Below are 13,853 nucleotides of genomic sequence, written 5' to 3' on the forward strand. Positions count from 1 at the left end.
GACACATGTTTCATTCTGTTTGTGTTGTATTCCGGTTTCATGTTGGCGCTTATCTATTAACGCTAATCCGCCACGTGATTGCAAAATGAGAAAAGTTTCTAGCGCATTCTTTTTGGTTCAGCAACGGCCGCTAGAGAGCAGTGGTCTCACCCATAGCGCTTTCTGATTGCTTCTCGTGAATCCTGTTAAGTTGTTAACTATTATTTTTAATTGATTACAGTATTTGATTTAATATAGTAGTATTTAATGAAAACGTTCACGTATTTGTACGAGTTTTAAAAAAAAGCCCACGGCTGGTACTTGAACCCTACATCTATGGCATGGGAAACGTGGGCGATAACACAAACCCATGCTTTTATCTCTTGAATGCTATTATTTGACCGTGTCCATCCTCTTTCTGCATTTGACTTTGTACAGCGGAAACCAGCTTAAGGCTGGTGGATTGTGCATACGCCAATTCTGTTCCAACTTGCTCAAACCTTTGTACATCCCCGATGATGAACGAACTCATAACTTTAAATTTATTTTGTTTCTGTGTTAGGATGAGATTTTTTTTTTCTTAAGTTTCTCTTTCCTTTATGTTACAAACCTAATTTATTTTTATGTTTTTCGCAGTGTACATGTCATTCTTTAATCACAAATTTGTTTTGTAATATCTGCATTCTTTAATTGTAAATGTGCGTTTTTATGTTTCAGGTGCAGGCATGCAGCCAAATAGGATGCGGCAGCTGGTCCGACGAACTAGATGCCATTACATCCGATGGCAGTAAGTATGGTTAAAGTATTTTCATAAGTAACTGTTTGCATAGTTAGAAAAAAGCGTTTAATTTTTTTAATGCAATTTTAAAATAAGCATAAAAATTGAGCTGACGGTTGCAGTTGAAATGTACTTCATTTATCGTTTCCCATATTCAGAGTAGAGTAACACATTTAATCTATGCACATGTTATCGACAGTGTATGGAAGCCGACATTCTGTGTAAAATACCCAGGCATTTTATAGAATGCCAAAAACTGGCCTTCACTCTATGAAACGATTAACATTTCATACATTTTCTAGGCATGCTAGAGAATACCTAGTGCCAAATGACAAACTGGCAAAGTATGAATTACAACTTAATATAATATAGGGTGTTTCAGAAAAATATATACTCAATTTGAAGTGTCGCAGAAAATTTATTTTGCAGCCCACAAAGTTAAGTTCCTAGGAAAAGTAAGGCTATAGTCCAGTTTGAAAAATAAACGTTCTTTCTGGTCAAACTGAATGTTACAAATGGTGTTTAAAGCAAATATTCAAAATGGTGGCCTTCTACACTTCTGAGTATGAGTCATGACTGATTCTATACTCCGCACCCAAGTGTCCAATGGGATTTCTGCTTGACACACCGCTTGAATGTCGTCCCAAAGTATGTCAAGGTTACGTGGTTGACGAAAGTGCACCTGATTTTTTATTGTGCCCCATAATAAAAAATTGGATCGGCTTAAGATCTTGAGCTGTGGTCGGGTACAATTTTGTGAATGGGTTCAGAAGATCTTTACACGTGAACCGGGATTTACAGGTAGCATTATTTGGTCGGATGCAGCACAATTTAAACTTAATTGAGCTGCCAACAGGCATAATTATATGTACTGGGGTGAAGATGATCCCCACATTACTGTTGAAAAGGCTGTGAATTTGCCTGGTGTGAATGTGTGATGTGGTGTGGTGTGGTTTGTCTCGTTAGGTACTCAGTGGGCCTTTCCGTTTTGAAAGTATTGTAATTGGAGAAAAGGTACTTAACAATGCATTCTGATTCCATTTTCCCTGCCATTCTGCAATGTATGGTAATGCCAAGTTTAATTACCAACAAGGTGGTACTCCTGCACACTATCATAGGGATGTGTAAGCATACCTGGAACAAAATGTACAGCCGATTGGATGGGACACATGGAACCAATCGAGCACGCTTTCCAGGTTTTACAATGCTGGTTTTCTTTTAATGGCGCACAGTAAAAGATGCAATGTCTTAAACCACGAAGCACTGAAGCACTTTTCAAAGCAGTGGAAATACTGTTCGAAGTACAGCATTTTTGTCTCCAACGCGAGAGAATTTTGCCACTCGAAAAACTGAGTGCGAAAATGAGTGTTTTCAGAGTTTTTTGAATTAATATCTAAGCTGATTAATGTTGTATGAAAATTGGGAACAGTCGAAATGGCTTCCCACGAATTTTTAGAATTCAGAATAATGTATTTAATATTTGACAATGTTAATTCTATTTCATTATGAAACGTCGAAATTATTTATTAGCAAACTCTATGATATGAAAGGAAGTAGCAGTGGCAACACTTCTCGAAATAAAGCAGATTTTTATCTCCAGCTTGCGAGACTGTTGCCACTCGGAAAAATGAGGGCGAAACTTAGCGTTTTCAGAGTTTTTAATTAATATTGCTGATTTTAGCTTTTTTTTTTTTTTTAAGAAAAGTAGACGTCGACCTTTCCCAGGAACTAGGAAAGAATTGCAGAAATTTTGGCGACGATAGCTATAGCAGTGACTGAGTTTATCGCAAACAAACACACAAACATTCTTCTTTGTATATATAAATATCAAAATCCATACAATCGTTAAGGAACTAACCAAATCCTCTCAGCGTGATAGTGCACTTTTATTGAAAATCATAACAGAATCACGTGTGATAGCAAGAAACGCCATAGCAACAAACGATTATAATAGATATTCCAGAAACAATTTTATCAAGTGCACGTGATGGAGAGTCTGAAGAAAAGATTTATCCACTGAATGGCTATTCCATTGAAGAAATAGAAATATATCTTAGATGCATGACTGATCGAACGAATTCAAAGATGTGTTATTTTAGAACACTTTTAGATATATGTATCTGGGTTTTAACTGGAAGACGAATTTATCTTTCTCTACCTGTTCTCATTTTGAAAAAGACATTCTGAGAAATTTCCTTTGAAACCATCTTGAATACTGTAGGAAAATATGTTGCCGACAACTATAAAAATATTAAGAAACGATTTTTATCTGTATAGAGAGATTATTATTATTCATATACTAAGGAGCAATTATTATTATTATGGTCGTGGTTGGGTTGTCTGCAATAACCCAAAAAGGAGAAATAATTGAATTTGAGTTTGGTGTCCCTTAATAACCTAAAACTGGATAAAAGATAAACCTTAACTTACCAACGTAATGGTGTCATGAAAGAACATTAGATCTTCACCTGTGAAACAGATATTTATTCAGAACATTGCTATTGTAGTAGAAATTTAGAAATCCATATTTAATCATATCGAAATCTAGCTAAACACTAATTACATGATGGCACTCGCGAGCCCATCGCAGAAGATATAGGAAACCGAAGGAAGTGAAAAATATATATTCATCGCAAGAATTATAAATCATTTTTAGATCAACTGCTTGTAGAATATTATAGGACTTGGAAGGAGCGAAAAATACCCGTCCAAACATACTGCTTAGTTGATCTCGTGTCTCGATGCAGAGTCCTCCAGCGGCAGAGCAGTAAAATCACTGAACACTGCTAGTTCCATCTTGGGTACGATTCGTGGCGAATTTTTTGACTGCATGGGCGTTTTCGTGGTTTTCCTCATGTGTGACGTGTATATTAAGCAATGGCTTCCCTTCAATTAGGACCAGACTGTGTGTCGATGCAAATATGGCGTAAAGAACTTGCCTGGGGATTCATTTCTGAATTTACGAAATATTCTTCATTCTAACAAGATGTTCGACGAGAATGATTTAATCATCTTGATAGAAAAATATTAAAGACGTTTAAAGGTTAAGAAAAAAATAATTACGTGAAAAACAGAGAAGACTTTGCTATTCGAAATTGTCACACCGAATCGGCGAGAGAAGTCGCCAGGATATCTCGCAGAAAACATTCACCGTAGGCTTCTTCAGTGCGTAAAAGGATAAGTGTAATCAAAGAAACACCCAAACCGGTCTGTTTATAGTCTTTTTAGCCAGCGTCCGAAGCCACAGTCAGGCTTGCCTTCTTTAATACATATTTAACAACTTTTGCATTTATAATAAAAAGATTCTTTGGATTAAATTCATATTCTGCTCCTTAGCTCAATAAATGATCATTCTTTTTATGTGGGGAAGATAATAAAGCTCGTTGTCATAAATTTCATGAAACATTTTTAAAAACCACTAAGAATTCTGAACCAGATACTTAACACGGAGTGTTCTAAAACATCGTTTACACTTTTTGAAAGCAGAAATTTTAATAATAACAAGTCTTAACTTCATATTTGGTGTCATTTCTTAACATCATTTCTACTCACTCTTACTAACCCATTTTTTTCGCTTTTTGCTTTATCGCTAAGCATCATTCTCTTCGCACTTACGCCATATAGAATTCAACAGCGATATTACTAATATTTTAAAAGCAGCATTCGTGTAGAATTTCCGATGCAGCGTTAAAGTGTTGGCATATGTTTTTCTGTTTTCGTTTTTCAATCTTTTTCTCAGTTCATCATATCAATGTTCGGTTTTGTTACTAAGATGGCTTTACCAAACTTTTTTTGTCTTTTTTATTATGAGCGTTTTGTGCGTATATTTTATTTATTAAATATCACGTCACATTAAATTCAATTTGATTACAAAATCACAAAATTTTTAAAAACAGCATATCCTTACCCTTTCCGACAGACAGTCTTGCGCGCTGGAGATAAAAATGTTCTCCTTACAGCGTTGCCATTGCTCGCTTTGAGATCGTAGAGTTTTTTAATCAAAAATTCTTTAAATTTTTACAAAATGTGAAACAGGCAGTAAAACAAATTCGAAATTCAAAATTCGGACTTCTAAATGTTCCGGGTGGAGGACTAGGTTATTCAGAATTGGATGGCTTTTAGTACCGCTGTTTTTTCACAATGTGAGAAACGCTTCGTTATTTAATTTATTTAAATATAACACAGGGCGATGATTTTTGGTGGCAGCAATTTGAAAAGTGAATACATTGCATTTAAGTGTTTCTATGCAAAATACCGTTTCGAAATTAATAACCCTTTTGGGCTGAAAGCTAACAAGTGCGTAAATAAACAATTAGCTCGAGTGATTCGAAAGAAAACGGGTCCGTATAAAAATACAGATAAATGAAGTTGTAATACTCTTAGCAAATCCAATTAATTGTTGATAATCTAAAAAACATAGATGACCTAAAAACGTTTTACTGTACATGACTATAAAATAAAAATAATGTTGATCTGATCATTGGAGGCTGATCAATAGAATTCTGCTAAATTATTGTAACAAAATTCAAGCACCGTTTAAAATTTGAAAGCGAAAGTAGAAAAATAAACCGCAAGCTTAACTTAAAATGCCTCAAAAAAGAAAAACGGCAATTCGTATATCTTGACTGCGAATAAATGAAATGTTGCTGTATTAACACTGTTAACAGATTCATTGTATCGTTTTTATTATTGCCCTGATAAATGGAATATCTATAATGGATTTGTGCAGAAATATTTCAAAAATGAGACTTTGCTTCTATTGCAGTGGCTGACCCACCGGAAAATATCGAAATGCGGTGCTTCCATGACAGCACCCAGAACCTCAACTATGTGGTAGTCACGTGGGACACACCAAAGAATGTGAGAGGCAGCATCCAAGCTTACAATGTAATGTGCTTTCAATAGTCTCTTTCCCTAAAATTATCATTTGTTACTAACAAATGCATTTGATAAGCTTCAGTAACACAAAATGTTAATGTAAGTAACATGTTAAACTATGTACTAATATAAAATTGAATGAAACAATGCTCTTCAAGAACGTTAAACGATGCATTGCAATTAGGAATAGAAAAGTGTGCGACCGCAACTAAGTTAAGTTAAATAAGTTACTTCTACTTAGTTTTTATTATTAACTTAGATTACTTATATGAAGCCATATTACAAGATCGTTGATACAGGTGGACCTTATTTTAAAGATAAAAAGTTTATGCTTTATTGCAAAAAGGCATTTACAGAATTTTGTAACTTTATAAGGTATTTCTCCTGCCTTCCTAACTTACTTTCGTGGTGTAGTGGTTTTGCACGCTGAGCCGGTATCCACAGGCCCGTGGTTCGATTCCTGGCGAAAGCGTTTGCACATTTTTCATCTTGCCTACTTCCAATTAACCTAATGACTCTACAACTTTATTCGAAAAGTATTTATTTATTGGGACACCTCATAAAATTTTTACTTCATTCTGCGAAGAAGAAGAAGTATTGTAATAATTAAAAATTTCAGGTATCATATTTCAACGAAAATATCCATTGTCCGCTCTCGGATGCATTTGGACGATGTTTCGGAGTGACATCTGTACGTACACTCAGAATAAAAGACTCTTTTTACTTCCTTGTACGTAGTAAAAAGGAAGTATTGTAATCGCGAAAAGTTTCAGGAAGCATATTTCAACGAAAATATCCATTTCGGCCACTATCGAATGCAATTTAACGGTGTTTTTGCGTGATATCTGTACGTAAGGACAGAATAAAAGATTCGTTTCCTTCAAAAAAATTATAAAACTGCTTTAAAATTAATTCTGAAGAGAATATTTCGTGGCGTCTGTACGAACGTATGTACGTACGTATCTCGCATAACTCAAAAACGAGTAGCCTCAGAACGTTGAAATTTTGTATATAGGACTGGCATAACATGTAAATGGGCGTCTCATATTTTGGTTGCAATCGGCCGCACCAAACGTATATAAATATATTTACATATATATCCACTCTGTTAACCGGCTCAGTGATCTGTTTCTTTACTCATATATGTTTGTAAATTGTACATTTTTTGCTTTAAAAAGGATTGAATTATGTTGTTTTTATCTTCCAGTTAAGGTTTTTATGCTTTTAGTAAATCTGTATGCAATATTTTTAGAATTATCAACAATTTTAAAGTTGTTTAAGTGCCACAAAGCCTTTTTTTATGGCGGCCATTGATTGTTTACATTTGAAACAGCAGACTAATGGATTTGTTGCCAATCTAGAAAAACTTAGCTTCGCAACCACAAAGATAACGCCTTCATTTATTATTGCCAATTAAATCATGCTTAATCTTTTCTGGAATTTTTTCGAGGAAATAACTGTTTAATATTTACTTCGTAATTTTTAATATAGATATTTTGAGATTTTATGTATTTTTGCCTTCTCGCGAAGTGAGAACTGAATTAATTGAATGAGAAATACTCAATCGTCTGTGAAAAACTGTTTCTTTTTTGTTTTATTTGCTTAATTTCTTTTATACATCATTCTAGCTTTATTATAGTATTTGAATAGAACATGTGGCAACGATTAGATAATTCTATTCTTTAAATGAAATAAATTTTGTGCATTCTGAGTTATAATATGAACGAAATATAATACTGTTAAGTGAACCTAGCGCCAGAGTGTCGCTATGTTAAACAAAGAGTGAATGTTAAAGACTGCGTTTATTCTATTGTGATTTATGCGCTGTCGGCGAAGTAGATTTAATTCAATCCAATAAGTTTAAATGAAATGCAAGAAAAAATACGTATAATTTAATATTCCGTACAAGGAAGTCATGTGGTGTACACATCAGATTTTTTTTTTCTAAACAGATTGTAAAGTGGATTAGAAATGGTTTCAAAAGAGTTTTTTTCGCGATGACTGTACGTACCTGCGTAATTGGCGAAACTCAAAAAAAAAAAAAAAAAAAAAAAAGCGGCGTAGAACTTTGAAACTTTGTATATGGTATTGCTATAACTTCAGTTTTTATTCTTATATGTTGGTAAATTATGTATTTTTTGCTTTTAAAGTGATTGAATTATGTTGTTCTTATGTTTTGGATAAGATATTTATGCCTTTAGTTAATCTGCATGCTATACTTGCTGAATTATAAAAAACGTAAAAGTTTAAGTGGCGCTAGGCCTAACTAGGCCGCCATTTGTTTACATTTGAAACTCTTAGTAGAATAGTGAATGAAGTCAGTTTGTGCAGCATTTTTAGGATCGTTTTGCCGAGTGAGACCAAAAGTTAACTTAGTAACACAGATACCTACAAACGTCACGAAAAAAACTCTTCTTAATCCATTTTAAATCAGTTTTGTGCGCCGAAACTTTTGCCTTCGTATCTGGCCGAATTGATTATTTTCGCGTAGAAGACTCTAATTTTAATTGGAAAAATTATTTTTTAACTGTTATTAACTGCGTTTGGTGTTTTAAGTTAAGTTGTTAAGCGCATTTTACAATTTTTAATGAAGATGGGTTGAGATTTTATGTACTTCTGATTTGCCGCTAAGTGAGAATTGAATTAATTGAATGAGAAATGTATCTCCAATGAAAATTCGAGGAAATAAGTTTAAATAAGTGCAGCAAAAATTTGTATTATTTAATAGGCATCCAAAGCATTATTTAATAGGCCATACAAGGAAGTCATGTGATGCCCACATCAGATAATTTTACAAAATAAACATGAATGTCTAACATATTTTCGCACTATATTCCTTTACTAAACTTCAGTGTAAGCTTTGTTATTTGCTGTCAAGTATGTGAGTATAATTTTGTTTCTGTCCAAGTGTGCTGGATATATGATGTAATTGTAGAAAACGATGAACATCTGATTGCAACATGTGATTGTAGATTAGCCAAAAATTACGTTAGACGGTACTGAAAGATTTAAATTCTGTGTATCGCAACACAATTGCGCTTTGTGCACAGTCGCTAGCTTCGTGCCAATTGGCTGGTTAAACACTATGCTGTCACCGCACTTGAGTAAGATCTAAGGATATCAACGTTACCTTGCCTGTTCTTATAATCCAAACTTGAATCTATTCTAATTATTTTGCTATAAAGTTACGAAGGTTGATGTACGGTAAAGCACAATATAGTGATTTACTATCAAATCAAATATAGGATTTTTGAACAGAAGCGAAACACGCCAATATAAAATTTAAAATTAGGCAATAAAGAAACAATGGCTTGCCACAGATTTGGAATGAAACTGTTTCGATTTCGAAGGTAATCAAATGCAGATCCGTCTTCTTCAGGAGCAGAATTTTTTCCCCCTACAAAGATTTGAATTCTCCAGGAGATCAATTTTCCGGTAATTTTCTCCCCAGCAGTAAAATTCGTTGTTCGGTTCCGAAAGATTGCTTTTCCTATTTTAATTTTTTAAGCATTTATAGTATAACTTCTCAGTGTGGTTTGTCCCATGTCGCCCAAGCTAAACGAACGTTATAATATCTCGCCAAAAATCACAAATATTGTAATGGAAAAGGAAAGAAGAGAAAAAAACGATCTTCTGCAGCTAATCATAGTTAGACACTTTATCAGGTTCAATGTTTCTTCTAACCTTCTTCGGAAACATACAATGACCTGACTAGGAACAGAGAGCTTACTAAAGCTATGTTCACTAATTGTAGTAAGTAGACAGGATACAGACGAAGGGTATACAAAACCCTTTATTTTTCTTTATATACAATGACTTCCGTACTTCGGAATACAATGACCCTCCACTCGGGGTCTAACGTAAAAGGTATAAAAAATAAAACTAAACTCTAATTTAACTTTAGAATAATATACGTGGAAGATTGGCCTTATAATAATAGGAAGCGTATGTAGCACAGAGACTGTGAACACTACAATACGTTTAATTTATCAAGAGGATTAAAACCTCTGGCCTGGAAGGCAAATAGCAACTGCGTAACTTCTAAGGTAAGCGGCCTGCTTCGAACTCACGGCTTCCTCTCTTCTGCTTGGCAAAAAGGCCACACTTAAATACTTGGCGTTCGCCAGACAACTTTGCATAAAATCCTTCACGCTTATAATTCTGGCCGGAAGTAGAAAATAAGAAGTGATAGTAAAGATTTAAAATAAAATAAACGTTAGTAAAACTTAAGACCCTTACATACTTCCCGTCAGAGTTAATTTGTTTGAAACTGAGGTCTAAAACGACCTTGTTGAAAACTTTTAGCTCTAAAAACTAACGCGAGGCCAACCTTTTACAATCATAACTTAGCTAGAAACTAGAAAATTTAAAAGAAAGAAATTTGTTACAATAGCAGCTCCCGGGATATACAACAATTTTTTTTTCATCTGTACTGCATCTAAACAGGAGCTTTATTCAATTCTGGTTCCTTCCAGAGATCTGGAAGGAAAACTAGTTTAATGAAATGTTACAGAATGACATTGCAAATAACATATAGAATATACTTCTCTTAACATTCTTATTTCATTCATGACTATTTTAATTATCTCTCCCCGTGCTCTCTGACATGTGTTGTAAAAGAATACCAAACACGAATGTGTTTCTGTCTACGTGTGCCACACTTCCTCCTACAATCAAAACACTAACGTGTTAAAATTCAACATACGAGACCTCTTAACACACCCTACTTTCAACTCTAAACCCTGAGGTACTATTCTAAAAGTGGCTAACTCTAAAGTGTAGCGTCAGAGAGCCTAACTCCATCATTCAACCTTTAACATATATTCGTCATGATTTAAACTTTACAGTCACACGAATAACAAATTTTTAACATTACTTTCACTTTTACCATATCACGGTATTTCTTAACATTTAAAATAACAGTTCACATGTATATAAGAACATATCAACATGCCGTTAATTTTACACATTTGAAAACATACATTAGTAGTACATTGTTAACTTCTATTCTTTTCAAAGCAAGTGCCAATTCTTTCTACATTGAAATAATACTACATTTCAAAAAGTCTTTCAGACTAAAACTTCTTTCTTGCTAGAATGTTTTAAATAAAATTTATACAATAACTTTTTTTACAATATTTAAGTTCTTACACAACGCTATTATACATCAACTTTAGTTTTACGCGCGAGTAATTGAAAAACATAATAAGAAAATCGGTCACAACTCATTTCTCGCCCTTTCGGCGATAAAGGTAGACCTCGCATGAGGTAAAACTTCTTGAAATCTGCCACTTGCAGTAAGAATGAAAGATTAACTCAAGTTTGCAAAATAACATAAAATTTTACTTATCTTTATAATATTCAGACATCCTTTTCTGGGCCCAGTCTTTAAAGGTATAGCAGATAGTAGCTTGGTTGATCCTCCTTCTTGTACGGGCTCGCCCTTCAGTGCTTTCCTCTGGAAGCTTCCGTTTTTCACCAGTACGGCCACCCTTGAACTTCTTCCTTTTGTCCTCTGCTTGTGGTCTTGGCCGTTTAAAGGCAGCTGGTCTTGGTGGAACCGGGAAACTTCTGTCGTGATCCTGCTTGGACCTCGTTGTTGGCCGTTCAAATTTTTCTTGTACTTTTTCCTCCGCCGCTGATGGCCCTTCCGCAGTTCGGCGACTTTTGCTGCGGAGAGTTCTGTCGGATGAGTCGATCTTCCGTTTTAAAGTCGGGTTATAGTTGCCGTCCTTTCTCCCGGTCCTTTCCACATACGTCGTCCTTCTCCCTTCTCCATTCTGGGGGTGTTCGTGAACTCTGTTTTCTGGACGGTGGAACGGCTTCTTTTTCTTTTTACCTTCAATTTTTCCGCGGGGCAATTTTCTTTTCACTTGCTTCTGTCTCTCATTGGCTTGCCCTTGTACTTGTCGTTTTCCCACCTCTGGAACTTGTACCTGCGGTGTCTGCCGTACCGGATCCTGCAAAAGATCTGAAAAGATTTTCATTTTATTACGATCGAAGTAGGGTTTAATTTGATCAATATTTGCGGAACAGGTTTCACCATTTCTTGCCTTTAACACTACAACAGCGTGAGTTATTTTTTCTATAACATATGGTCCTTCAAAGCGTGGAAAAAATTTGGCAGTTTTATCTTCTGGTGCTGAAGAAAGTGAATGCTTAATTTTTAAAACTTCATCCCCTACTTTATAAGTTACTCCCCGTCGTTTCAGATCATAGTATAACTTCTGTTTTCTTTGTGCTACTTCCGTATTCTTTTTTGCTTCTTTTATTAGTTTTTCTATATCACCCATTTTAAATTCTGGGGCTCTTTGTTGCACATAAAATAGTTTATCTAACGGTGTTATAACCTTTCTGCCTAGAAATAACTCAGCAGGAGTTTTGCCCGTTGTATCATGTTTTGCGGTCCTAAGGGCGAAAGCAAATTCATTGACATAGTTATCCCAGCTTTTATGAAAATTTTTAGCATAACTACGGATAATTTTCACTATATTTCTGTTGACCCGTTCCGCTATATTTGATTGCGGCCGATACGGGACCATTTTTAAATGACGTATGCCCAGTTTTTGGCACATGTCCTTACAACTTGACCGCACTTAACTTTCGGTTCGTAAAAATTATCCATAAAGCCTCATCAGTTATTTGCCTGCTCTTCTGCCTCACACAATTCTCTATTTAAGCTTCAATCGCCGCGACAGACACTTGCTTGCCAACAGACTACAACCAGATAATGAACGGGTCACTACCAAGACTAATTAAATTTACTGTCATCTTAGCGTTTTATCAAGGATATCAGAAACCCTTTACCGTGGCCTGCAGTTACCTACTAAGGGGCCTGTGTCTCAGGGGATGAACAGTGTAATCATTAGAGTACTCGGCTCAAGACCCAATATCTATCGAAACTCATTGTAAAATTTTTAATTATTCACAGATCTGTGTAATTTAGGTAGAAAACGATAAATTTCAAAATTTATTCACCTATTCATTTCTAACCTAGTAAGAGTTCAAATGTTCAAGAGAGAGAGATATACGCAGATTACTTATAAAAATATACATGTTAAATACATATGAGAGATTTTGAAACAGAAGTAACATGCTACAGAAAGAATCAACACATACGATAAATAGGATCAGAGCAGACAACCAAAAAACATTAGTATAGAGAGATCAACGTCAAACAGTTAGTCAGTATTTTCGATGACTTACAAATGGCCGTAATTATGTTCGGAGAAATGGTAATCTATGAGGGCCCACCTGCGTCCGAGCGGTAAAATCGCTGAACACTGATAGTTCGGCGAATGGGCCGACAGCATGGGCATTGTCGTGGTTTTCCCCGCATGTAACGTGTATATGAACCAATTTCCCTTAGAAAATCCTCCACTAAGGTGTCCCTTCCCTTAGGCAGATAGCCCCCGAGGCTTTGCCATAATCACATAAACCAAACCAAACTAAACCATCTGTGACATTTACACAAAACTAACTATCTGTGTACCCTCCGTGGGATTTGAGCACAGGTCTATCGTTAACGATACGACTGCCAATGCCTTAACCTACCATGCTGAAGTGGAGTCGGAAATGGCGAATATGTTAATACCTAGATCGTTGCTTTTATTCTTTGCACTAAATATTTCCCTTCCAAATTACAAGTTTTTATAGAATTTTGCTTTCCTACTCTCCAACCACGCAAGGATTAGAGCTGTAACTTTTAGTTCAGCTTCAGCAAAAAATGCACAGTTCTAGTTTATAACGATCGGGAAATGTCCAATATTATCCTATGACTCTTTTATGTATGCCTGATGAAGACATATAAAAAAAGACGCTGGCGAATAATCACCTCTGGCATAAACCAGAATCGATTTTATTTCTGAAGGTTCTAAAACGCAACTTCATTCTTCAGGTGACAGGTGACGGGGGGCACGGGCACTGTCCCTTTAGCATTATGGTTAATCGGTTTTGCACCGTGCCGTCCACTATCTAGAGCCATAAAGATGAGATCCCGCATCAGGAACCGAAGCCCAGCGCCCGGACCATCCAGAGGGCAGTCCAACAGACCAAACGCGCCCTCCAGAGACAATAAAACCAACCGTCCGGGCGTTTATTAAAGAAAACACAAAAATACATTGCCATACAAGGGCTAATTACTGCCAGCAAATTTTACAATAAGCATGACATAATAACAAAACGCATAGAGCAAGATACTTAAACACTAAAACTAACT

General features: G+C 35.5%; 1 protein-coding gene across 1 annotated transcript in view; it reads left to right on the forward strand.

Annotated features, from left to right (window-relative positions):
• Positions 1–13,853, forward strand: part of LOC118187605 (tyrosine-protein phosphatase 69D-like) — a 393,140-nt gene that overhangs the window by 182,527 nt on the left and 196,760 nt on the right. Inside the window, exons 4-5 of the mRNA XM_035357863.2 lie at positions 697–766; positions 5,523–5,644. Coding sequence (XP_035213754.2) covers positions 697–766; positions 5,523–5,644 — 192 coding nt within the window. The remainder of the gene's footprint in view (positions 1–696; positions 767–5,522; positions 5,645–13,853) is intronic.

The sequence above is a fragment of the Stegodyphus dumicola genome, chromosome 2, assembly GCF_044657685.1.
Source record: "Stegodyphus dumicola isolate Sdum_Otavi_A_Nest chromosome 2, ASM4465768v1".
In the NCBI taxonomy this organism is placed as follows: domain Eukaryota; kingdom Metazoa; phylum Arthropoda; class Arachnida; order Araneae; family Eresidae; genus Stegodyphus; species Stegodyphus dumicola.